The sequence below is a fragment of the Meriones unguiculatus genome, chromosome 3 (assembly GCF_030254825.1).
Source record: "Meriones unguiculatus strain TT.TT164.6M chromosome 3, Bangor_MerUng_6.1, whole genome shotgun sequence".
Lineage (NCBI taxonomy): Eukaryota > Metazoa > Chordata > Mammalia > Rodentia > Muridae > Meriones > Meriones unguiculatus.
Window position 1 is genome coordinate 96,918,670 of NC_083351.1, and position 27,643 is coordinate 96,946,312.

Sequence of the window (27,643 nt, forward strand, 5' to 3'; positions counted from 1 at the left end):
CAGATGCTGAGGACTAAGGAGTCCTGCATCAGTGGGACATCAAGGAAGAAAAATAAAATTGCTCCCCAGAGACAAGCTGCAGCCAGCCTCACCCTATATCTTCCACTCAGCTTTACTATCAGTACAACAGAGGAAGGATGAGCAGTGTCCTCTTCATCCTCCCTGGCCTCCCTCCTATATCTGACACACGTGTCACAGCTGCTTTGGTTCCTTGTTATCCATCATTAAAGTTAGGCAAGGAGTCTACCAGTCAAATGAACTTGGTGAGTAAGGAGCTACAAAGATAACATGTCACATAGCTTCTATAGTTGGTTTACTAAAAAATAAAGTTTATAACATGTATATCTCGTTAACGAGAGCATGAAGAAATGAATAAATTTCTAGAGTAGATTGCAAAGAAAGAGTCTGAGAGTGTGGCTTAAATCCCATAGTTATCAATAACAACGGCTGGTTTGTAGAAAGGTTCTGTTTAAACAAAATGGCTAGGCTGTGGCCAGCACGGCACCTTGAAGAATGACCAAGATTGTTTTGTATTTAAACCAATGTTTTCTCCTTGCTTGGAGTCTCTGAAGATGTAGATAACATTTTATTCCTGATATCAAAAGGGACATTTCCTTCAAAATTAATATATCCTTTATGGGTAAACATGTTTTCTACAAGGAACAATTTTTCAAAGGAACTATTTATCTGAGGTATGGACTGTTTAGGAACAGCTCATAAGAACAGCTCAGAATGAATAGTGTGTCTGAGACATATCCTGTCAGGAGCAAACAGAACAGTAGAGACACACTCTCAAGTGGCATTTCTCAGATTTTCCTTTTTTGTCATCTTTTTTAAATTTTTTTAATTTATTTTTGTACATAGTATCTTTGCATAATCCTGGCTGTCCTGGAGTTCACTGCATAGACTAGGCTACTCTCAAAACTTAGAGATCTACTTGCTTTTGCTGGGGTTAAAGATACATGACTCTACAGCCTGTCTTTATTTAAAATCCTGTAATTCAAAATGTTTCAATGAAAAAAATCACATGTCAAAATTAACTGAAAACTGTGGAACTCATGAACTTCTGTGCAGTTAGAATGGACATACAAGACTGAAGCTGAGGAGTTTACCTTGGTATCTATGCTCTTTTAGATATATCTTTATTCATTCACAAACACCAAAACCCAAACTCCATGACTGAGTTAGAAACAAAAACAATCATGTAATGTCCCGTTTCACCCCATGTTCATTACCTGCTTTCAATCATTCCTCACGTCCTAACACTTAGCCTTTTTTCTCTTTTCTACACAGCATACAGGCCCTGGACACACATGTAAATTTGTTCACATGTGTCCATTTATTTTTGTCTAGGTTACACATATGAAGGAGAACATAGAGGTTTCTCTTTCTGATACTGTGTGCCCTCAATACACAATCTAAGTGCGTCAATATTCCTGCAAACTTTGTGATTACAATTCTCTTTAGCACTAATGAGTATATATATTGTATTCATCAGGGTTCTGTAGAGTCACAGAATATATGGAATTACTCTCTCTATATAAAGGAAGGTATTGGAATAAGTTACAGTCTGCAGTCCAACTAATCCAACAGTGGCTAGCTGTGAATGGAAAGTCCAAGAATCTAGTGTTGCTCAGTCTCTCAAGGATGGGTATCTCAGGGGATGTTCTCTATAAGCTGGAATCCAAGGAATGGCTGTGCTGGCAAAGTGAGGGCCACCAGGCCAAGAGTGGACAGAGGCTTTCTTCCATTGTCCTTATATAGGCTTCCAGAGGAAGGTAAGGCCCAGGTTAAGGTGCGCCTCAAGATCTGGGTTAAAGGAATGTGTGCATCCAGATAAAAAGGATGTGAATCCACCTCAAGATTCATTTCAAAAGCCTGTGTCTCCCAGCCGGAGGATCTGGGTCAGGTGTGCCCTCCACTTCTGGATTGTACTTTATTCTATCTATAGACAAGTTGACAACCTAGAATTGCCATAACACACCCACGATATGTATGCATGGGTGTGGGTGTATATGTGCAGACATAAACATACATGCTCTTGTAAATAATAAATATTTATCTATTAATCTGATCATGGGCACCTATGTGGAATGAGGTCCTTTACTGTTGTGAATAAAACAGAAATAAACATGGGCGGGGGGAATATCTCTACAATAAGTTATGACGGTCTCTGCACTAAGCTCAGGATTGAGTTAGTAGGTATAGCATAGAGACTCATACTCTGGTTCCAGTGGTATGAGGTCATTATGAGTGTGAGGTACTGATTTCTGATGGTCCAGCGGTCACTGTGGCATGGATAGTCTGCTGTCTTCATAAAGGCTACTTTGTGTCTGTGGCTCTAAGCACAGCCTGGACATAGTAGACTCCACAGCATCTGACATTGAGTACCGGCCTCCACTAGGTTCACAGGGTCCTAGGGGTAAGCAAGTATTTGTGGTCACCGGCTGCTTCATGATCAGCCCCACCTGTACTGACACCAGAGGACAATGAATCAGTTCCCGGATGCAGGATGCTCTCCTATGAATGTGTGGATGGGACATCCTTCCTAATGTTTGGACCCTGTACACCCGTGCTTCCACACTAAACATGTGAGGCTTCATGCAGTTAGGTCTGAACTGCAAATTCAGAGCTGGAGGAGGGAATGGATACAGTGGTGCCCATCCAATGACTGTGTCCATCTTTACTGATGGTATATTAACATCAAGCAAGCTCTGCTGCAAACATCTGGGTGCACACAGCTGGAGGTGGAAGAGGACAGTTGTTTTGCTCTCAAGATATTCAAAACCATTATGTTAAAAGACAGTTGAATCTAAATTGCACATGGAGGGCAATGTAATAAGTTAGCACACTTGCGTACATACTGGTAACCATTTAACCTCCTAGCCTCCTGGTAAAAAAAACTAAACACTTTGTGATTTACGCTGCAGGTACAGTTATTTGTCATAAATTTATTTTAATAACATCTAACAATTTTGCTGAGGGAGCCCTGATAACCTGCGATGCTGTGATTATTGCTGAGAGATTTTAGACATAGGGTCTTCCTTATCCTAACTATATACACCTGCTTTTATTACAAACACCTTTATTCCAAGAGTTAAAAAGAAGCAGTAGAATACTACACGGGTTAGCTGTTCTTCTTCACAGAGTGGGTTTTTGGTTTTGTTTTGTTTTTCTTAATTGTTGGTTGATCTATTTTTCCTGTCTCAGAGTCAGGGGCACTGTCTTCGGAACAAGTGAGCTAGAGGAACCTTAGACACACAGGCTTGGGTGTGGCATGGGGGACATCAAATCCAACAGTAGGAGACAGCCTTCTCAGGTTGCTTACACAGCAAGTGTTCATAGGTGTATAATATTGCCCACAAGTGTCGTGTTCTAGAATAGAAATATTGAACTCAACAACAGTATACAGGCTTAGTGGAGCAGAAATAAGGCTGATCATATAAGGAGAAAAATCTCAGGGACAGAGAGGATGTCCTATCACACAGGAAACAGGCCTAGAGACCCAGAGGGCAGGCACTAGGACCCAGTAAAGTTTTTCTAACTTGACAGCCACACAGGTAAGGGCCTCTAAGGAGGAAAATGTGGACCCACACCCTCTGACCACAGTGAGGCTGGGGCCTGGCCTCCATAGCTGGTTAGGTTTCCTGGTGCCTGAGGTCTCAGAAAGGCAAACAAGTGCAGGCTGGAAGCTCTGCTCTTGCCAACCCTGAGGGTCTTGCTCAGGAGGCTCCTGCAGCCACTACAGGACATGGACACATGTCCTGCCTCCCTTACCTCAGGATGTGAGCCCAAGAAAGCAGCACACTTCCAGTGTGCTCACCTTGCACTGGGTTCTTTAAGGTAACTGGACACTTAGGAAACACCCAGCAAATCCTCGTGACCTCCTCAGTACAAGTGAGAGAAACCAGAACATACTGGGTGTTCCTCAGCAATCGGAGCTGTTGTTGGGATGACAGATGGACAATGATTTCAAAACGTTGTCAAGTGTGCTAAAGTTGAAAGGCCGCTAGCTATGGTGCTGGACAAATATTATGTGTGTCAGGGTTTTGATGCCACCTCAAGGACATTCTGACTGAGCACGAGGAGCAAGGAGGCATCAAGAGACACTGGGACATGGAAGACATTAATGAATCTTAAGATAATTTTCATTCCCAAATCAGTGGATTATTCCTTAAAGGACAAGTGAGTCAGTGTCCTTTTTCGGGCTGAAGTAAGATAACATCACAACATAGGGACCAGAAATTACTCGTCAGCCTAATATTTCTGTCAGGCTGTCGACTCACACTCCTTCATCTGCTGTTGTGGATGTGGAGGTAAAAAGCAGTCTGACTCCTCATGGTGATTTCTGCAGCCTAGGCTTACTCCTGCCAGAATTTACAGCCTGTTGCCAGGGTCAAATCCGGGAACAATGGAACTCCCTCAGGGTGAGGAGAATTTCTCGCACTGACTTCTGGGAAATGTAGTCTGGATACTGTGACATCACAGTGGTCCAGGAAATCCCTATCCGGCTTCGGTCTACACACGTGCGTCTTCCCGAAAGTTGGACAAGAGTCCTGTAGTCCTGTGCTGCTGTACTTTCCCGTCGCGTCTCTGACATGGAGGTCGGTCCAGGGAGCAGCGCAGCCTGAGGCACTGTGCGGGGTGCGGGGTCGGTCTTGAAGGGAGCGGACCTGGGCCGGGTGGGCGGGCGGAAGAAGCTGCTGGGGTGCTGGGCTGAACTGACTTGGACACCTGAGAGGGCAGGTCAGGGCTGGGAACCGGGCGGTTGGGATTGTTCCCTGAGTGACCGTTTCCTCAGACGCCGCGGGCAGCTCGAGCCCGCCTTGGGCTTCTGGACAGCAGAGCTGCCTGGTAGTGCAGGAGTAGATAACAGTGCCAGGTCCGGGATTGCCAGCTAATGACGGTCACATGACTGCCTGCTCCTGAGGAGGGGCTGGGAGCTCACTGAACTGCTGTGTTAGGGGACAACATACTTGAAGCCCATACACACCGAGGCCCTCTGCTGGGGAATGTGAACCCAGCTTCACCTTAGAAAAGGCCTCTCTCCTAATTTAGAGTTGAGTAATTGTTTAATTCTTTAGAAGAATGTCTGGTTGGCGCACAGTGCTTGTTTCAGCATGACTTTTTCCTTTTTCATTTTTTGGACACAGGATTTCTCTTTGCTGTCCTGGAACTTGCTTGGTAGACAGGGCTGGCCTGGAACTCACAGAAAAGCTCCTGCCTCTGCCTCCCCAGTGCAGGAATTGGAGGCATGCACCACCCAAGGAGTGTCATTTGGTCTTGATCTGGCCTTGAAATTGTTGAGCTGGTCCATGAGCAGGCCCCAAGGAGCAGCTCACATGGATAATTTTGAAAGTGCAGGGCTTTTGTGTAGGTCAACAGGGTGAGGAGGAGCTCACAGGCCTGTGTGTAGTCACGTGATTTAATGTAACCAGAGCTGTGATAGAAATTGCAGCCTACTCTGAGGAACATCTCTGTCAAGTCTGCATTTGTGAGGGGGAGACTGGACCACCTGGTCCTTCCCTGCCTCATAGCAATTGAAGGGCATCCCAGGCTACCAGAGTCTGTGTCAGAAAACACTTGAACATAGTTGATGGACATGAGAAATACTTTCTGTGGGTCATTTCGTGTCTTACAGTTAGCATCAAGACAAGTCCATGTAATCAACAGTTGGCTGACTTTTGAACTATTTGTACTTAACTTACTGACTCATTCCACTTGAAATTTAAACTGTTTTCACTAACTTACTCTGATGCCTGTATTTATTATTTGAGGAAGAATTCTCTTCCCCCTGCTTGTATATTCTATCCTTTGCAGTGAATATTCATTCTTTTTGGAAAGTAATTTGTGTTAGATTCTATCATGGCTTGATGATGCTTCCTTCTACTGTTGATTGAATTATTTCCGTTTGCTTCTTTTATATTTGAGCTGAGACTCCATTATTTCTTCATTCCCTTTCTGCAGTCTTGACTGATGCAGGCCACTGTGGTTCACTTTCCTGGGTCCTTTCTGCAGCTGCAACCGGGATGCCTTCCCTGTCCCCGGAACCATAGGTTCAGCTGTGAGCAGATGCTTCTTATACTTAGCCAGGACAAAACCACTTCCCCCACTGTCCCTCACATGGTACTGCCATCTCCACCCAATAAAGCAAACTGCTAGTGTGGGATTCCTTCCTCTTACACAGGTGTGTGTCCACTTCCCCTCGATGTGTGGTTCTCTTTGCTCCCAGCTTCTTCATTGTATTCCAGTGTTAGCATCAGGGAAGCAGTTACTTGTCTTTACATCTCATGCATGAGCCTTGCAGGGTTAGTTAGCCATGTCCAGTTGGAGAACTCTGGAGAGGGGGTGTGCTGGGTGAAGACATTCAGATCTTCCTGATATATGTGATTATGTCAGAGGCCATGGAGAGAATTACAAAATATTTTAAAAGGATTCAAACATATATGCAAGGAGTGAACCTGAGCAGCACAGGTTCTCATTACATTCTCATTTTCTGTTGTAAACATATCTATCCTTGTGTCCCCCATAGTCATCAAATGCAGCAACATATCAGTGATGTATTGTGAGTGGAAAGGTGTCAGGTGCCCTCACAGTTCTCTTAAGTCTGCATTCCACTACTCTCATCCTTCCAGGATCTATGCACAAGTAAGTCATTTGTATCAGAGTGCAGGTCCCCACAGATACACTCCCCTTACTGGTACTTTAAGACTCAGGAAAACATATGGACCCTTAAATTCCACAAATTCATGGAGACATCTAATGTACAGAGCAAAGCATGCAGTATTTATTTTGAAACTAAGATTAAAATTACAGAATTCTTCTTTCCAAAGCAGATTCTTTATTTTGTCCCCAGTGTTTTTTCATGGTTTATTTTACTTTTTCAGTCATAAAGTTTCAAAACTCGGTGGCTTGAGGGAAAATTAATCATTGTTTCATGCCACTATTGTGTGAGTAAAGCCCCGGGACAAAGATCTTGTAGTTGCTGCTTTGTGATGTGTGTTGTGTGTGTTTCAAGCATTGTATTGTGTGGTGTCTAGATAGGCTGGTTTTGAATGGAGGGTCACTGCTGCTGATCCTGATCAGGAATCCCCTTCTCTCATTGCATCTTCTTTTACTTTCCTCTGATGTCCTGTTAGTCTTGACTTTTGTATGACCTCTCTGAAAAGGTATCTCTGAGGGACACTGACAGGAGCTGCAAGAGTTCTTAATACATCTCCTCTGTCTGTTCTATTATTTTAGGCTTGCCCCTGGAATCAGCCTTCATTCAAATGTGGTACAGATATCTAACTCCCAGTTATAGTAAGACTGTGTAGTAGTTTTTAATGAATGACAGTTTTCCGGCCTCATAACAGACCTTATTTCTATTTCTTCTCCACAAATATTAAATGTTGTTACTGCCAAATTCCCCTAAAATATTTCTCTATTCTTATATTGGCTAAAATCCCTTCAAAATGATGTCTCATTTACAGGTCCACTGCCCCTTAATCACAGTATCTTTCTGAGAGGGAGAATGAGTTTTCCCCACGATGTGCTCACTTATTATTCTTCTAGTAACAAGGGCCTCAGTCCACCGAACATACATACAGGCAGCACTCAAGAGAGTCAGCCTTTCATATGTATACACACACACACACACACACACACATATATACACACACACATATCAATAAAACTAAGGAATATACAGCCATACATTTTAGATGTAGCTCCCAGGACATTAGAGGACTTAAAATGAGGAGAGAGGGAGAAAGAATGTAGTTTAAATTTACAAATTTCTCAGAAAAAAAAAAAAATAACAGTCTGCAGAGTTGTGACAATATGGGTAAAACTGGAAATTATTTCAGACACTGTGAGATAAGTAACACATGGTTACTGTGATATGTTAAAGGTACAGAATTGTAACTTGTAGAAAAAGGAAGTATAATAGTTTTTCCCATCACCCAGTGACATCAGGAAGCCAAAGCTTGGGGACTTCCTGAGCAGTGAGTGCTCTGAAACAGTGGGATAGAAGGATGACACTCCCAGTACTGTTGTCCTGAATGTCTATAAGGATTATGTGGAGTACATTTTAGAAGCCCAGACAATAGTGTTTGAGGAGATGAGCATAGCAAAACTGAGAAAGATGATCCAAAGCTTACCCATGCAATCATTGCAAGTACCCTACTGATACCTAAATTGCTAATATTTTCATGAATTAGTAAAAAGGAAAAATAATGTATGACTATTCTCATAGTCATTCTGGGACTTTACTGAATAAGTTATGAAAAGCAGAAATTCTGAAATTAGAAAACTTTGAAATTATAAAAAATCATCAGCAAATGTAATTCTCAGCCACAAGACACTGATACACAGGTTTCTTATGTGCAGACCAGGCTTTAGGAATGTCACAAACTCATCAATCAGTACCTGTCAGAGAAAAGGTGGAAAGGGATAACGACTGGAGATGAGAGTGATATCTGTTCAATTTTGAATATTTAAACAGTGTTAGTCCTAAAGTTGCTGATTTTCTCATTTGTTCACATAGTTAACTGATAGTCTGTGAGTTCTACCGCTTGCCTGTTTCATCTTCTGTCCCTTGTCACTGTCCTTTGTTTCACTACTGAAGTGTGTACAAATCTAGAAACCCAGATGACAGCCAGAGCCACTATGTTTTAAGTGACTATTAATATTTACTACTGGTTTATCTTTTATTAAAGCTTGCTGGTAATCTTACACAGCTGTATAACCAAATCACCACACAGAGACTGTGTTCATTTAGTTAACCTAGAATACAATGCTTGGCAACAATTACTCCCTCCTAAACCTCCAAGCTCTCATAGTTTCCTAACATTTAGATTTCCCACATTATACTTGCTTTTTGTGATATTTTAGGTCCAGTCCATTTCTCCATGTAGTTCCATGATCTCTCCTCCAGCTCTCTCTCCAAGCTTTCCTTCCACTCATTTCCTGCCCTCTGGCTCCCCCTATCCCTCAACATTGTGCTCAACAAATGTGCGCAACATCTGTCTAGTTCCTTTATTTTGGCCTGTTTACACAAAATTGAGAGAGGATGCTTAGAATAAGTATCACAATGCCATATTGGGATTGAAACCGGGGGTGGGGGTGGGGAGGAGAAATCAGCATTTGAATGAACAAGGGTAAGGTGTACACATTTCAAAAGAACATTATACCAACATTTCCCCCTTTAAGTCCAATAAAAGGCTCCTTTTCTTCCAATACAATATTAATTATGAAAACTGTTAGGTAAAATCTACATGTGCAATGTCCAGTCCATGTGTATTTAGCAACTTAGGAGAAAGTATCTGATTATCCTGTCTATCTTGACAAATTTAAAAGTTCTATACCTAAATTAACTTTTATCCTTATTGGTATTACCTATACGAAAGGATTTCTTAACTTCTAAACAGCTCAAGCTTAATTGTGCCACTATAACTATTTGGTCTTCAACCCCATCAGAGACTTGAGAAGGAATAAAATTAGTTACTTGAGTAAATAGGAAGTGCATGGTAGCAGTTTCCAAAAAAATAAAAAATTGACAGAAACAGTTTGCTGCCTGAACAGTAGCCCATAACTCTCTATAAAGTTGGGAGCATCATCTTCAGCCTTCTGGCTCAGAATATTTGACAAACACATGTGTGAAACAGGAACTATTTAGGACTTGCTTACCCTGTCTCGGCCGAGTTCGGCAGTCAACTTGTCCTGCATTTAAGCTTGCCCATTTTGGGCAGAATTTGTCTGTTGTGAAGCAAGGGCATTTTCTTTATCTGAGTGGCTTGTTTGCCACATTTGAAGCCATCTCCATATGGAGGTTCTTCGATGCTCATTATCTTCTTTCAGGTAGGCGGGATGCTGCCAGGAAATGATTTGTCTCATTGTCAAAGAATCTTTAAAATAATAAAAACATTTTTAAATGCCATATTCTGTAGGTCTCTGAAGTTTTTGAAAACTACCTATCTTTATGTAATCGATCTGTTACAAAATCATATCTATGTGTTAAACCTAGGATGTATACTCCTGTGATAAATTAGACTAATGTCTGACATGACTATGAGTTGAATAACTAGCAATTAACTTGCATTACCTAATACCTTAACCAGTTTTTAATAGCTGTTTAAAAGTATTGGAAGTAACCTTGACTTTCTATCATTATACTAAAGCTTATACCAATGTATTAAATAGACTTATTTTTGCATCAAAATGCAAAATCCTATAAGATATTCCTGTATATTCCTTGTTTCACTTTGAATAAGACCATTAATAATAAACATCTCCCAATGACAATAAAATTTCATAGCCATAGCAAACAACCAAAAATATACCCAACCCCCTTTAAAGAAAATTGGATGCCTTTCTCATGGATTTCTTCTAGCTGACATTTTGGACATGTAGAAATCCTGTAGGGGGCTTAATAAAATTTTGAAAAATGGTTAATTAAGCAAACAATAACATTTGTGGTCCAGTCTTTGAATGTTGAGAAATTTTAGGCTTAATAAAAGTCCTCTTTGGAACAGTCTAAAATGCTGGACCAATTAAGATTAGTAGCTTTCTTCAAAGTTCTTTTGGGAGCAGGCTTTGATGAGAAAACAGCAATTGAAGCAGTTAAGCAGGAATAAGCAGGATGCTGGAACATGCAAGATGCTGGAACAGATGTGTCAATGTCTCATCAAGCTGAAGAATGATTCTGTTAGGTTTGATCCAGCATCTCTGGTATCCATTTCTTTTGTTCTGCAAACATATAATTTCTCACAAGCATTATAGAGTTCTAAAATTATAAATATATGAGATGTGCAGGATGAAACTAAACTGTCAGCCAATTTTATCTATGCAATTAAAAGATTAGCACAATACATTTTGAGGATATTATGGCCAAGGATTTATTGGCCAAGTATTGTTGAAGTTTTGGCTAGAGACACATTTTTAAGTCTCAATCAGTTTTAGAGTTGTTCCGATGTAAAGGGATTAGCAATATAAGTTACCATTTTTATTGAATATACAATCATTATCATCAAAACAAGGTTGGATAGATTAAAATATCTTTTGGGCTCTTGTGTGCCTATTGTATTAGCCCAAGCTGCTATCTATTTCCCTAGAGAAGCCTCCCATTAAAGAGACAAGCTGGTTGCCTTGAGCAATAGAAAATACATGTTTTAAGTAAACTTTATATAAACTCCATTTTAATTTAGAATATAAGCATACCGTAGGTATCTTGCACCTGTTTTGATGTTTAGCCCTAGATTTTTATATATGTTGTAGTTATTTGTCCTATCCCCTTGTTTATATAGAATGGGAAGTTATGCCTTTTTAGCCAAACTTTATTTAAACTCCCTCTTACCTTTAGCATTTAAGCTGTCCTAGGCATCTTGTACCTGGTTTTACATTGGTTTTGGCTATTCTTTGGCTTACCCCCTTTTTGATATGGGAAGGACAGTTTTGTTTTTTAAACATATGAATATAATTTTTTAGTTTTTAGGACTAAACTAGGTTGGCATGTACTTTGCCATCTTCAAGCCTCTTGTGTCTTTTTTTACATAGGTATAACCAACATTCTTCTCCTGTGAAAATATCTCACTTTTAAAAGGATAAGGCAGTTTCCAGAGCAGTGTGACATCTCTTTTTACATAAACCTAAAAATGTGAATCCCACCTTTAGATCAGTAAGGACATGACATCTATTATTAAGAAAAAAGAATTTACATAGTAACCTTAAGGAAAATTTTGTCATTTTGAATCTTAGACTATCTCTTTAAGTGGCTAAACAGCAGGAGTTGCCTTCCTGGCTTTTATTATGTAAATAAGCTTGATTCAGAACTCAGATATCTGCCTGTTACTTTTTACTTTGTGTTGGGAAGAAAGGCATGTGTCTTCACCAACTTGTTTAAATATTTTTTCTCAAATTAACATCGATGTAACTCAAAGCCTTTACATGAAAATCAAAGAGAAAAGAAAATTTTAAGTTTGGGGTCAGTTGTCCCAATTTATGCTGTAACAAACAAAGCCCACTTGGTTATTTTTGGAATTTAGTTGATGTTTCAGTGAATTGGCTGACCCTTACCAGAAGGAGCTGACAAGTATCTTGCAGCCAAAGAGCTTTGAATTTTAACTGTTATTAATCTAATTATTAGGGAAAGTGCCCTTTTTCTTGTCTGTAACTTAGTATTCCAATCCTTGGCTTTTTTCCCATTTTCTTCTTCAACTTTCTTGGAGAAGGCATGGAGAAGAACCAACACCATTAAATGTATTGCAACCAGATCCATAGATATGAGAGCCAAAATGAAGCCAAAAGGGATTAAAACGCCCTCTGCCATGGCAGTTTTTTATTTTTGATGCAGTTTAGGCCAAACTGTCTAGAGGTTTGTCTGCCTCCAGTTCCTTTCTTTCCTGCCATGGCTGTGGAGCTGAGCCACTTGAGCCAACCACAGTATAAAGGAGCCCTGCTTGTTTACCCCACAGTTAAACTGCAGCAGCAGCAGCAGCCAGTTTTGTTAAGGAAGGTCTGTCCACAGGAGGCTGTCTTTTGCTCCTGGGCAGGTTTAAGAATCTCTCTTAAAGAGACAGTAATTGACCTGGAAGTTTTTAGGTTTTAAGTTTGGGTTTTATCACTGGGAGCTTATTCCCCCCACCAAATTATGATAAAGTAAGATTTAAAGGGTGTGGATACTTAGATTAGTTGGGCGCCATTTGTTATAAGTGACTATTAATATTTACTACTGGTTTATCTTCTATTAAACCTTGCTGGTAATCTTAAACAGCTGTATAACCAAATCACCACACAGAGACTGTGTTTATTTAGTTAACCTAGAACACAATACTTGGCAATAATAGGGCTTGGAGGTTTAGGAGGTAGTAACTATTGCCCAGCATTGTGTTCTAGGTTAACTAAATAACCCCAGTTTCTGTGTGGTGATTTGGTTATACAGCTGCTTAGGATTAACAGCACTGTTACTAAAAGATAGTTATTAGTAAATATTAATCATCACTTATAACACTACTGCATCAGAATCTGTATTTCAGTTCACTTCTCACTTATGATGGTGCACATTAGTGTGGACAGGTACCTTGTCCTTCATGATGACTTTGTCCTGTGAGAAATGTGCATATCCTTGGTGTGTAATACAAGCATATAGCATTAAATGTGTATTCCTCTGTGGATGTGTTCATTTTACATTTCATCTGTCTCAATGTATAGTGTCCACATGGTGGTATAGGAACTTTTTCCTTGTCTTCCTTGAAGATGGGTCCGGTGTGAGATTGTGTGAGCTCCTTTGATGTGTCTGAGGAATATTACTCACTGATGTCAGAAACACTTCTAGCTCTCTTTCATGCTGGGAAAATCTAGATTTGTATCCACAACCAAATGTTGCCTGTGTTAGGGTTCCTACTATTGTGATAAAGACAATGAGGAAAGGCAACTTGGAGGAGAAAGTTTCAACTGACAACTTGAGGTAACAGTTCATCTCTGAGGGAGTCAAGGCAGGAACATGGAGGCAGGAACTGGAGCTAGGCCACAGGGGAACTGTGCTTACTGGCTTGCTTTCTATGGCTTGCTCAGTCTGCTATCCTACACCATATAGAACTACCTGTCTAGGGCCAGCACCACTGATACTGGATTGTGGTATCTCATGTCCATCACTAATTACTAATTAAGAAAATTGTGCTCCTCTCCTCTCAAAAGACTGTAACTAGTGTCAAGTTGACAGAAGAGCTATCCAACCCAATGCATCTGAGTATATGATTATTAGTAGATTTGATTAAGTAAAAGTATGATTTCATTCATTGTTCTTTATTTCAGGAAGTGCTGTCCTTCTGGGATGTGGCCATTGATTTCTCTCCAGAAGAGTGGGAATGCCTGGAGCCTGCTCAGTGGAATTTGTACAGGGACGTGATGTTGGAGAACTACAGCAACCTTGTGTTCCTGGGTGAGGATTGCATTTATAGTGAATTTGTAGCTCACCATCAGCATGTAGCTTCCCCACTTTGTGCAATATCTCGTGGGAGAATCTGCATTTCAACAGTTTCATATTCATTGTTGAGAAATGAGGCAGGTTACTCTATAGCTAAGAACCACTTCATCATTTTTCTCAGTGTGTCCACCTGTCTGTATTGGAAGCATACATCCTTCACTGTTAGAAATTCAATTGCATGAAGCATGGGGCACACTTGTAAGGTGTTTCCCAATTCAGTGTTAATGATTTTGCCTTTAAATAAAGCTCAGAATCTGGACATTAAACATTCCTTTATGTATTATAGTATTGGACATTGAACATTTCTTTATGTAGTATAGTATACCTGTCAAAAACTATTTGGAACTAATTGTCTGCAGTCATTTCTTACCTGTTCTCTTCCCTTATGAACACTGTACTGGAAGGGACATGTCAGTTCCTTCTAAATAAACAACCTGTTCCCTTTTTTCTACAAACAGGTCTTGCTGTGTCTAAGCCACAGCTGGTGACATTTCTGGAGCAAAGACAAGGGGCTATTGGTGTGAAGAGACAAGCAGCAAGCCCCGTGCCCCCAGGTGGGTAGGAAAGAGGAGGTCACGAGCAGAATTGAGGTGCAAAGATCCAACAAAAAGCCAGGCTTTCCCGTGTACCTTGTAACATGAAGTTGTGGAGAGAATTCTTTAGGTCTCTAATTCTTGTCCTTATGGTAAAAGAAGCACATTTCTCAGATGTGTATGAAGGTTTAAGTTTCTTAAGCTTTGTGTTTCCCAAAAGCAAGCTGTTCTTGTATTGGCAGTGGCTTCATCTCTATTCACTTTCTTGAGTCTCCATTGTGATACAAGACTCAGAGAAATGCCACTCAGAGGAAGTTAGACTAAGAGTCATTTGTTTGCTTGCATTGGGAGCAGGTTCATGCCAGAAAGCTCTCTATAGGATGGGAGCCTGACTGGGTTTACAAAGGGAAAGTCACAATTCCATCACCCATATGCAGACAGGAACAGAAGGCTCCGCATTTTCAGTAGAATTGAAATTTCAGGAACCTTGCCTATATTTTTTATTTTTAAAGGAATATTAACATTTAAAAAGACCAGTTGTTATTATTTTTTATCAAGGACAGCTAGAATTTTGTTTGTTGTTGTAAGTGGTGATTAATATTTACTAATAGTTATCTTTTAGTAATGCTGCTGTTAGTCCTAAACAGCTGTATATCCAAATCACCACACAGAGACTGGGTTTATTTAGTTAACCTAGAACACAATGCTGGGCAATAGCTACTCCATCCTAAACCTCCAAGCCCTAATAGTTTCCTAACATTTAGATTTTCCACATTACACTTGCTTTTTGTGAAATCTTAGGTCTGGTTCATGCTCCATGTCCTCCAAGATCTCTCCAAGCTCTTCTCTCACCTCTCCTCCTCCCACTCATTTCCTGCCCTCCGGCTCCTCCCAGCTCAGCATTTTGGCTAGTTGCTTTATTTGGAAGTTTACACCAAGTTGAGACAGGATGCTTAGGATTAAAACCAGAGAGTGGGGGGGGGGGGATAAATCAGCATTTGAATGAACAAGGGTAAGGTGTACACATTTTAAAAGAACATTATACCAACAGTTTGTTAAGACAGGTTTATTTGGAAGTTTACACCAAGTTGAGACAGGATGCTTAGGATTAAAACCAGAAAAAACGCAGTCTTAAATTCTAGATAGATCCTTTAACCTTGTTGTGGACAGTCTACTTGTTATGTAACATATCTTTTATGCCTTCAAAGGTAAAGGTATGTACTTAGTATCAAAGTTGTTTATTTTGATATTCATCCAATCTACACAATCACAAGTAACTTTCTCTTTCCCAGGCTTGGCTACTACATAATTTCATGGATGTCTGGCCATATAACATCTATATGGCTTGATATGCTTATTTCTGTTAGTAAAATGCCCTGTCACCTTGCTTAGCTCCTTAACTTTGCATAATATGCCATCATGTCAGTGTTCTGCTTGGTTGTGCTCCTACTCCAGTAGAAGGATTGATTGTTTCTGCCTGCTCTATTTTGTGAATTATGCTCAGGGCATGGAGGTATTGAAATGTACTGAAAACTGTTATTCATGGTTAAATACATATCAGTTAATGCCCTTATTTTTAAAATGAGTACTATAAGTATAAAGAATATTGCTTAGGTTTTGTTATATCTCAACTTTTGCTCAACAGGAACAATGAGAAACGAGTTTAACGCTCACAGCAAGATCATTGATCATAGCTCAGTAGGTATTCAAGGCCAGAGGATTCGTAAAGGGGAGAAACCCTACAAGTGTGAAGAATGTGGAAAGGCCCTCAGTTCTCGTAAAACACTTTCTATACACCAGAGACGTCATACTGGAGAAAAACCCTACAAGTGTAAAGAATGTCATAAGGCCTTTAGTGCTCGCTCATCACTCTTTATACACCAGAAAAATCATACGGATGAAAAAACCTATGAGTGTGAAGACTGTGGCAGATCATTTTACTATCCTTCAATGCTGAAGCAACATCAAAGAATTCATTCTGGAGAAAAACCCTACAAGTGTGAAAAATGTGGCAAAGCTTTTTATGACCCTTCATTCCTCAAGCAGCATCAAAAAGTTCATTGTAGAGAGAAACCACACAAGTGTGAAGAATGTGGCAAACCATTTCCCTCTGCTTTACTCCTTAACCAACATAAAGAAACTCATTCTGGACAGAAAAAGTACAAGTGTAAAGAATGTGGCAAATCCTTTTACTATCGTTCAATGCTGAAGCAGCATCAAAGAATTCAATCTGGAGAGAATCCTTACAAGTGTGAAAAATGTGGCAAAAGATTTTTCTGTTCTCCATACCTTCAGAAACATCAAACAATCTACACTGGAGAGAAACAAGATGAGTGTGAAGATTGTCACAAAACCTGTTGTCATTATGCAGCTTTTAAGAGACACAAGATAGCTCATACTGGAGAAAAACCCTACAAGTGTGAAAACTGTGGCAAAGGTTTTTCCTCCTCTTCATCCCTTCGAAGGCATCAAAAAAAATTTCACTGAAGAAAATTTCTATATAGGTGGGTGTCAGGGAGCCATGACTCAGCGGCCTGCTTTGATATTTAAATCTCGGCGGAGAGATGGCTTTTAGGAGGCCTTTACTAATGGCAGAGGAGAACTTGTACACAATTACATTAGTCCATTACACAAGTCCATCTCCTTTTGTTTGTGACAACAGGTGGGATAGCTTGTGAGGGTTACACTTCTTCCTCTGGCTCCTTGTGCAAATTAACCTATTGTTCTGAGGCTAAAAGTAACTCCTCAAAAAATAAAGTGGTCAGAAGGCTGGAGGCAGAGGAGGAGGCAGAGTCTTGAGACTTGCTGCTTGCTGCAACAGTCTGCCTTTTGCGAAGGCTGTTGAGTCTGGACCTTTAAAAAGTTTCCTGTGTGCTGTGTGTTTATTTTATTAATTTTAATCCTCACACCCAACTCAAGAACCGTTCGACTCTGTCCGGCTGGCTCCGGCAGGTGGGGAATGAGGAAAGGCCTTTGTTACTTTTTATGATTTTCCTGAATACCAGTAGTCCATACTGGGGAGAAATCCGACAACAGTCTTGAAATGTTACACTTCCTCAGCCCTCAGAAGATATCAAATGAGTCATTCGGAATGCAAACTCCGTGAGTGTGTGCAGTGTGGCAAAATCTTTGCTAGCAATTTAGTTCTCAATTAACTCAAATGAATCCATACTACAGACTGTTAAGTTAATTATTTTGGAATGGCAACACAAACATCAAATTTCTATCAGCACAAATCCTAAGAATGTTATCAGAGAACATTAGCGAATTCTCTTTATTGTAACCTCCCCACCAGTATGTTCAAACAGTGTGTTAAAAATCTGGCATTAATTGATGAGTTTCTTTTTTCTGTAACTATAAATGTTCAAGAAACTGTTACCGTGTCATAACTTGTCCTGTTGGGTGCTCTGACTCTGAGGTCTGGGCTTACAGACTTATTATTCTTTTTCCCATTGGAACATCCAAACTCCTGTAATATCACCTACTCTGAGTGTGAAAGAAGCTCCAAAACTTTACATTCTTCACCCAGTTGGCTTGGGTGAGTGGGCATTAGTGTTTGTCTCCCCAGGAAAAGCTAACAGAACACATTGTCAGTCATATTTAGTTTAGAATGAAGAATTTCTTATTTCCTTTAAGTTCAGAACAGTGTTTCTCTGATGAAACACTAAAAGTTGCCAGCATATTAAAAAAAGAGACCCAAGCCAAATGCACTCACTCCAGCAGAATAATGTTTTTGATTAGTGGATACGGATTGTCAAGAGGTGCAATTCTTAGTTTACTATTGATACTGATCCTAAAAGCCATCACACACTTGAGTTTAGTAATGTAATGTAGACTGTGAAAAAATCAATATATATACATATATGTGTATATATATTCTACATAAACATACGTATATATACGTATGAAGGTTGAATTTCTCACATCTCACACGACAGTGGGAGGGATTCACCAGGCCAGTGGGGGAATCCCTACCCACATTCTAAATTTCTCAAGCCTCAGAGAGAGAAATACCAATTACTCTGCCTTCTGGGTCTCCCTTTGTGACCTATTAGAATGCTGTGAATAGGGGACCCTGTATCTAACTAATCTGCCACCTGACTGGTATTGGATTTACATCATAGTTCAATTGGCCACGTCCTTTCCCTGACTTTCAAATGTTATCCACAGCAAAGCTGGGTTCAGGATGACCAGTCAAGGCCTGATTCCCAAGAAAAGTTTTAAGTAACAGGACAGAGTTGTCCAAGAGGCCAATCAGCACAGCAGGTTGAACTGTGCACTCTAAACACCAAGCTGCAGGAGCCACTCTGTGGTTCCACCATGTACAGCCTGAGGAGGAGAACCTGAAGTGTCCAGCCAGACCAGCCTCTCAGTCACCTCCCAGAGAAGGTGGAATCTCTCTTAGCCCATCTCCCTTTGCCAGCCAGGAGCCAACGTGCACATGGCAGCAGCTTGAGGCAATCAAAAGGAAGACAGGGGCCACTCTTCCCCTTCTTTGGTTGGACTCAGGCAGTATTGGGGAAAATGTTCCCTGTACAGCTCTTCACAACAGTTCCTTAGGACTGGTCTCTGAATTGAACTTTTACTAACTCTGCCACATCTGGTCAGGCCCCTCTTAATTAACTGGTGGTTAAACTCAGTTGACAGATCACCTCAGGATAAATGGTTCCATGGGCCAGTTCTTCCTGGTTCATCAAGTCAAAATTTGATAGATATTAAGTAAAAGAAGTGGGGAATGAAGTGACTTAGGCAAGGTCAGGTTATCCTGATACGATACTCATCCCCTTCTCAAGCCTCTTCAGGCAAGTAAACCTTATATCCTGACTTCTGAAAAAGAGTTCCTCCCTTCCTCCTGGGGGAGGATCTAGACCTATAATAAAGAAACAACAAAATACAAACCGTAATTCTGCAGTGTGCATCAAGAGTGACTTTTTGACTTTGCAAACTCTACCTTCCCTTGCTTCCTAAGAGCCCTAGTGAGGAAGCAGCCCAAGCTCGGTCAGCTGCTCTTAAATGAGGCAATAATCATGGTGACTTGTCCCTTTCCTCATGGGTTACTTCATTCACAGATTCTGAAGGGCATCTCTCTCTACTGGAGGGCATTCACAGTTGTGGTACATTCTACGTATGGTATCATGGGAGTGAAGTGATAAACACTCACAGTAGATCAAAATGTGGAGAATAATAGCCTGTGAGGCACTGGTCCAAATGAACACCTGGGTGGCAACTCTTAGCCTCAGGGATCACAGGAGACAATGTAGAAAGGTTGCAGTAGCCAGATGAGGTGGATGTCTGCTGAAGCACTATTTGCTGGAAATGTCAGGACTGTTGCATGCATGACCACACTGTGACTGCCAACTATTCGGAAAATACTTGCACAAGCTAAAACCAGCATTCAACATGCCTAATTGTGTGAGGGTCTCATTGTGTCTAACCTTCAGTGGAACAGGAATTGTCAACTGATGGCTTTTGGGGAAGACAGACAGTTGGAGAGGCTTTCATGTTCCGGCCACTTGTTCTAAACATAGAGGAGGCAGCGGGTGCACTTGGTGTCATAAAAAGAGAAGAAGACACCCACAAAATTGGTAGGGAAGAGTGGTGTTAAGGATGTGTAGTAATTGAGGTAAAAAATGGGGAGAGAGTTGAATAAAACACAATTCAGATACTAAACTGTATTAGACTCCAAAAATATCGATTGAAATATATTGTTGGTTTTGGACATATCCAAACTTGACCTGTTTTAGCAGTGGTTCCTGCACTCTGGCTGTCATAGATTTTACAAAGGGCCAGCATCATTCCTGGAAGCCTTCATGAGGGAGCAAGAGAAGATTCCCAGATGGCTCAGATGCTGAGGACTAAGGAGCCCTGCATCAGTGGGACATCAAGGAAGAAAAATAAGATTGCTCCCCAGAGACAAGCTGCAGCCAGCCTCACCATGTATCTTCCTCTTGGCTTTGTCATCAGTACAACAGAGGAAGGATGAGCAGTGGCCTCCTCATCCTCCCTGGCCTCCCTCCTATATCTGATACACTTGTCACAGCTGCTTTGGTTCCTTGTTATCCATCATTAAAATTAGGCAATGAGTCTACCAGTCAAATGAACTTGGTGAGTAAGGAGTTACAAAGATAACATGTCACATAGCTTCTATAGTTGGTTTACTAAAAAATAAAGTTTATTAACATGTATACCTCATGTATACATTAACGATAACATGAAGAAATGAATAAATTTCTAGAGTAGATTGCAAAGTCAGGCTTAAATCCCATAGTTTTCAATAACAAAGGCTGGTGTGTAGAAAGGTTCTGTTTAATCAAAATGGCTAGTGTGTGGCCAGCATGGCACCTTGAAGAAAGACCAGGATTGCTCTGTATTTGAGCCAGTGTTTTCTTTCTGCTTGGAGTCTCTGGAGATGTAGTTGTCATTTTATTCCTGGTATAGAAAGGCATGTTTCCTTACAAATCAAAATATCCTATATAGATTTTTTTTTTCTCTGAGGAACAATTGATCTGAGGTATTGACTGAATAGTATATCTGAGACATGTCCTGTCAGGAGCAAACCGAACAGTAGAGATACACAATCTTAAGTGGGATTTCTCAGTTCTTTCTTGGTTTGTTTTTGGTTTTGGTTTTTTGTTTTTTGTTTTTTGTTTTTTTGTTTTTTTGTTTTTTTTCTGTTTTTGGAGACAGAGTTTTTCTGTGTAAACCTGGCTGTCCTGGAACTCACTGTGTAGACCAAGCTTGCCTCAAAGCCAGAGACTTGCTTTGCTCTGCCTCCCACGTCCTGGGATTGGTATATGGCTCTAATGCTTGGCTAATTTTTTTTTTCTTTTAAACCCTACTGTTTAAAAGTTTCAACACACAAACATGTCAAAGTTAACAAGAACCCCCAAACTATGTAAGTCATGAATTTCTGTGCAGTTAGAATGGACATTTAGAACTGAGGCTGAGGAGTTCACATTGGATTTTGTTGAAAACTGGCAGCTTCAGTCTCCTGGTAAAGAAAGACCTAAGCCCACAATGTCCTTTAGAGCATAAAATTAAAGACGCCAAGACCTTTCATAATTATCAAAGCTTAAACCTTCTCTAGACAGGCTTTCAACAAGCTCATCTAAGTTAACCTGTCCACCTTCCCTGATCCAGCCATAAGACCAGCTATCCTCCCAGGCCCCTAATCATGTCTTGTCTGTATCCTTTCATATCTTCTGGTGAAAGACCTTCCTCCCTCTCCTTCCCAGAATTCCTTTCTCTCTCTCTCTCTCTCTCTTTCTCTCTCTCTCTCTCTCTCAGAAAGCACCACAGTCTACTTTTCTCCTCTCTTTTTCTTTCTCTGCCCAGCTAATTGACCAATCAGATTTTTATTGACAGCTGTTACATGCATACAACACAGAAGATATATCTCTACAACTCCCCTTTTTAGTCCAATAAAAAGCCTCATATATGTGTGTGGATATATATATATATATATATATATATATATATGTGTGTATGTGTGTGTGTAATAAACTATATACAGTAAGAATAATTATGAAACAATCAGGAAACCATATAACAGTTACATTCATAGTGTTTAGCTTATTTGTATTTGGCAACCTTGAAGAAAAAAATTTATCCTTTTTGGTGAGTCTAGTTCTGAACCTAAATCCGTCTCTATCATATCTTGTATCTATCAACCTAAAAACATCAATTTGACCTTAAAAAAATCTGAACTGTTAAGCAACTAAGTTTAAATGTAAAACTATAACTATCTGGTCTTCAACCCCATCAAAGACTTGAGAATCAATAAAATTAATGCCTGAGTAGGCAGGAGTGAAGTCAAGCAGCTTCCAAAATAAGTAAAAATGACAGACAGTTCCCTGCCTGGTAATTTTGTCTTTTTTTTTTATTTCCCCAGAGCTGAGGCCTGAACCCAGAGCCTTGAGCTTACAAGCGCTCTACCACTGAGCTAAATCCCCAACCCCTGTTCACTGCCTGGTTATCCACCCAATATCTCTCTATAATGTTGGAACATCATCTTCAGCCTCCTGGCCCAGTAAACCTGCCAGACTTAATTCTGAAGCTAGCAATATGAAGGAATTGCTTACCCTATCTTGGTAGAGGTTGGCAGTCAACTTCCCTGCCTCTGTCCAAGTGTTGCCCATTTCAGACAGCATCTTCTTTGAGGTATGCCAGGGTTGCTGCTGGGAGCTGACATGTCTTGTCAAACAATCCTTAAAATAATAAAAACATCTTTAAATGCCATATTCTGTAGGTCTCTGAGGTTTTTGAAGGCAGTCTACCTATCTATTTATACTTGTAAGAGTTTAAATATACCTCTGTCAACAGTAAATCTGAACAGGCAAATGTTGCTTGTTTTAGATATTTACTATCTATTTAACCTAGAATGCTTATTTCTGTCATAAACTAGACTAGTATCTGATCATCAGATACTGATCAATCATGAGTCTCATTGACTAACCAATAACTTCCATTACTTAATTATTCTAAATAGTTTGCAATAGCTGCAATTGTATATGTATGGAATGTACACAGTGCATGGATCAATTAAAGATAATTTCTTTTTGTTCTTTGTATAAGCAGCTGAAAACCTTTCTTTCTTTTAAGCCAGTCTGGATTATATACCAAACAGAAATATGAATCTCCATTCATGCCATACTAAAGTGTCACAATAATTCTTGAGGATTTTGTAGCCAACAAGATTTATTTGCTACACATAGTCATGTATGTCTTGGCCAGTCTTAGAGTTCACATAGAAGCAAGTATATACATTACCTGCTTGCCTCATCCTAGCATGTGGCCAGCTTTCCTCCCAGACCCATAATCATGTCTGTTTCCTTCCATGTCTCCTGGGGAAAAGACCATCCCTTCTCCTTACCAGAATTCCCCCTCTTTCTCTCAGGAAGTCCCACCTTCTACTTTTCTCTCTTTCTGCCCAGTTAATTGGCCAATAAGATTACTAAAACTCAGATATCCATGACTGAGTTAGAAACAAAAAATAAATAAATAATAATTGTCTTACGTTCTCTTTTATAACCTATATTCATTTCCTCTTGTCAACCTTCCTCATTCCCTAACACTTGACCTTTATTTTCTTTTCTATACAACATACTGGACCCATATGCAAATTTGTTCACATGTGTACATTTATGATTGTCTAGGTTACACATATGAGGGACAACATACAGTTTTCTCTTTCTGATATTATGTTACCTCAATATACATTCCAAGCCATCAACATTCCTGCAAATTTTGTGAATACATTTTTTTCTTTAGCATTAAAAAATGTTCATATTGTATTAGTTAAGGTTCTCTACAGTCACAGGATTTATGGAATGAATCTCTTTATATAAAGGTAAGGTATTATACTAATTTACAGCCTGCATTCCAACTAATCCAACAGTAGCTAGCTTGTGAATGGAAAGTCCAGGAATCTAGTAGTTGTTCAGTCCCACAAGGCTGGGTGTCTCAGCTGGTGTTCTGTATAAGCTTGAATCTAGGGGATGGATGTGCTGACAAAGTGAGGGAAAGCAGGTGAAAAATGAACAAACACATCTTTCTTTCATTGTCCTTATGTAAGCTTCCAGCAGAATCTATGGCCCAGATTAAGGTGTGCCTCAAGATCTGGATTAAAGGTGTGTGTCCATCCAGATAAAGAGAATGTGTCATCCCAGTTCAAGATCTGGATCAAAAGCCTGAGTCTTCCAGCCTCAAGATTTGCATTGAAGGCATGTTGTCTTCTGCCTCAACACCCAGATCACAAGTATGCCCTCTATTTCTGGATTGTAGTTCATTCCAAGATGGGAGCCGCTGGTCTGCCAGCCTGCTTTGTTATTTAGATCTCAGTGGAAAAACTGCTTTCACCCTGGCCTTCACTGGAGTCAGTGACAAGCTACCAAGTCTATCTCCTTTTGTTTGAGACAGCAGATGGGATATCTTATCAAAGTCACACCTTTTGCTTGACTTCCTTGTGAATTCATTCATTGTACTAAGGTGTTTTTGCTCTGATTTAAAAGGAGTCTGGAATAAAGCAAGGTTTCCAGATTCCACTAAAGCCTCTCAAAAAGGTCCCATGTGTTGTGTGCTGGTTTATTAATTTTTTATATATATATTATTTTATATTAATTATGGTTTATTCACTTTGTATCCTAGCTGTAGCCCCCTCCTTCATTTCCTCCCAATTCCACCTTCCCTCCCTTTCTATGCCCTTCTCCAAGTCCACAGATAGGGGAGGTCCTCCTCCCCTTCCATGTGACCCTAGCCTATCAGGTCTCTTCAGGACTGGTTACTTGTCTTCCTCTGTGGCCTGGTAAGGTTGTTCCCCCTTCAGGGGGAGATGGTCAAAGAGCTAGCCACTGAGTTCATGTCAGAGACAGTCCCTGTTCCCCTTACTAGGAAACCCACTTGTTTATTAATTTCAATCCTCACTCCCAACTCAAGAACCCTTCTACTCTGCTGGTGGGTTCTGGCAATTCCAGATATAGTCTAGTTGACAACTGAGAATAGCCATCACACACAAACACACACACACAAACATTCACGTTTGTATGTGTGTATGTTTGTATATACATCTATAACATATATACCTTTATGTAAAATTATCCTTTAATGTGTACATGGACAACTATGTTGAATGAGGTCCTTTACTGTTGTGAATAAAACAGCAATAAACATGGGGTACAAATATCTCTACAAAAAGTTTTGAGGTTCCCTGAGCATAAGCCTAGGATTGAAGTAGTAGGGAGAGTACAGAGACTAAGACTCTAGTTCCAGTGCTGTGAGGTCATTATGGGTGTAATATTGGAGGAGGGTCTTGTGCACTGTGGTTTCTTTCCTTTTTTTAAGTCGTGTTTATTTATTATTTATACAGTATTCTGCCTGCATGTATACCTGCATGCCAGAAGAGGGAACCAGATCACACAATAGATAGTTGTGAGTCACCATGCGGTTGCTGGAAATTGAACTCGGAACCTTTGGAAGAACAGTCAGTGCTCTTAACCTCTGAGCCATCTCTCCAGCCCCAGGCGCTGTGTTTTTAGATGCTGCTTTCAGTGCCCTGAGATCTGGTTATTGCCTTGCCATGGGCATTGTTATGTATGTTGAACAATCTCCTGTATCCATGTGATGTAAGAAATGTTCGGCAATTATCTCTGCTTGGTTAATTGTGGGGAGGTGCTGGTCTGCCAGGCTGCTTTATTGTTTAGATCTCAGCGAAAAGACATTTTCACCCTGGCCTTTACCTCCAGTCAGTGATAAGCTACTTTTGCCAAGTCTAACTCCTGTTGTTTGAGGCAGCAGGTGGGATGTCTTGTCAAGTTCACACCTTTTGTTTGTGTCAAGATCACACAGACAGGTGGTTGGTTGAAGTAAAGAAGTTTTGACTTCCCCATGAACCCATTCATTGTCCTTTTGCTCTGACTTGAAAAGGGTCTATTGGAATAAACCAAAGCAACTATTTCTACTGGATCCCTCTCGGGAAGATCCCATGTGTATTGTGTTGGTTTATTAATTTTCTTCCGATCCTCATCCCGACTCAAAACTGTTTGACTCTGCCTGCGGGCTCCAGCAGTTAATAAAGTTACTGACAGCCTGTGCTGTGCAGAAGAAAGATAGGTGAAGCTGAGCTTCCCAGGTTAATAAAGTTGCTGAGAATCTATAGTTTGGTGAGAGAAAACAAGAGGTGGGACTTCCATTCCCAGTCTTAGGGTATCAGGAAGGGACCATGAGGTGGAAGAGAAAGAAGAGTGAGGAGAACAGAGAAGAGGTTAAGAAGGGATGTACCATGACAACTGATCTGAGGGAGCAGAAGGAGCCCAGGAAGGACCAATATGGCAAGTAATTTAGGATGTTCAGCTGGGAAGTAGCCATAGTATAGCGGGTTAGAATAGATCATATCTGCCCAGCTCTATTGCCTTAAAGATTGCCGAATAAATCTGTAGGTCTCTGTGTCATTTATTTGCAAGTTAGAACAAGTGATTAGAAAAGAGCCTCCAAATTATAATTTATTTATTCAGAAGGCATGTTAGCATTGAATAAACCCAGCTGTAAGCATTTGAGTGGACACAGCTGGAGTTATGAAGATGCGGTTGTTTTGCTACAAATATATTGTGAAGCATTATCTTAATAAAAGAAGGTTAAATGCAAATTAGTCATGGAGGGTAATGTAATTAGTATTACCTGCATACATACTGTTAACCTGTAAGATTCCTGGTAATTATGTAAAGACATAAAACAGTTATGATTTATACTGCATGTAGAGCTCTTTGCCATAATCTTTATTAAAATTATGTTTACGACATCTAACAATTTTCCTGAGAGAGTCCTGCTAAACCTATGGTGCTATAATTAATTATTACTGAGAGATTTTAGACAAAAAGTCTTTCTTGTGACTATAAATGTCATTTTTATTTCTTCAGATGAATGGATGAGAGGAGAGCTGTACCTAATCTGTGCAGATACATGACTTGGGGTGAGCCACAAGTGTTTCATTCACTGTACTAACTATTTCTAGGCTTAAGTCTAGAAGCTCCTAGCCCCTGTTGTACAAAATTTGCTTTTAAGCTACAGTTTATTATTTGGTGGCTATTATCTGCCCTTCTATCATATCAGACAAAAACACCTTTTAAGATTATTAATATGCCTTAAACCTAGGGCTGGGAAGAAAAAAAAACCCTCATATTACCTTGTCACCTCTCAGCCCCACTTCCCATGCCATTTGCTTTATTATTTCCATCTGGGATACTCCCATCCATCCATCATTCCCACAAATACTTGCTTTCTAGTGGAGCCACTTCTCTCCACACCAAACCAAGAGCCAGTCCTTATGGCCATGTGGTTTTTGTTTATGCTAATCCATAGCCACTCTGCCCCTTCTCCTTCTCTCATCTCCCATCCTCTGGTCTTTCTGTCCTTCAAGCCCTTGAACCATGGTCCCATGTACCTCACCTCTGTCCTCCCCAGGTATAGGCTTGTTTGTATTCAACCAATCAAGAACAATTTGGAGGCAAAATGACAGAGTCATTTTGGGTAGGTGATAATCTGCTCATAAAAGACAGCAAGCAGACTTCAGGGAGCAAAATAACTAACAATCAAATACCAGACCATTCCATAACATCTTCCCAGTCTATTTAAAACAGGCTTAAAAAAAAGTAAA

General features: G+C 40.2%; 1 protein-coding gene across 1 annotated transcript; it reads left to right on the top strand.

Annotated features, from left to right (window-relative positions):
• Window positions 1-4,485: 4,485 nt before the first annotated feature.
• Window positions 4,486-17,869, top strand: LOC110542522 (zinc finger protein 58-like). Its single transcript, XM_060380382.1, has 4 exons — window positions 4,486-4,604; window positions 13,792-13,918; window positions 14,422-14,517; window positions 16,142-17,869. Exons 1-4 carry the CDS (start codon window positions 4,599-4,601, stop codon window positions 16,981-16,983), a joined length of 1,071 nt encoding a protein of 356 aa, XP_060236365.1. The 5' UTR covers window positions 4,486-4,598; the 3' UTR covers window positions 16,984-17,869.
• The last annotated feature ends 9,774 nt before the right edge of the window (window positions 17,870-27,643 follow it).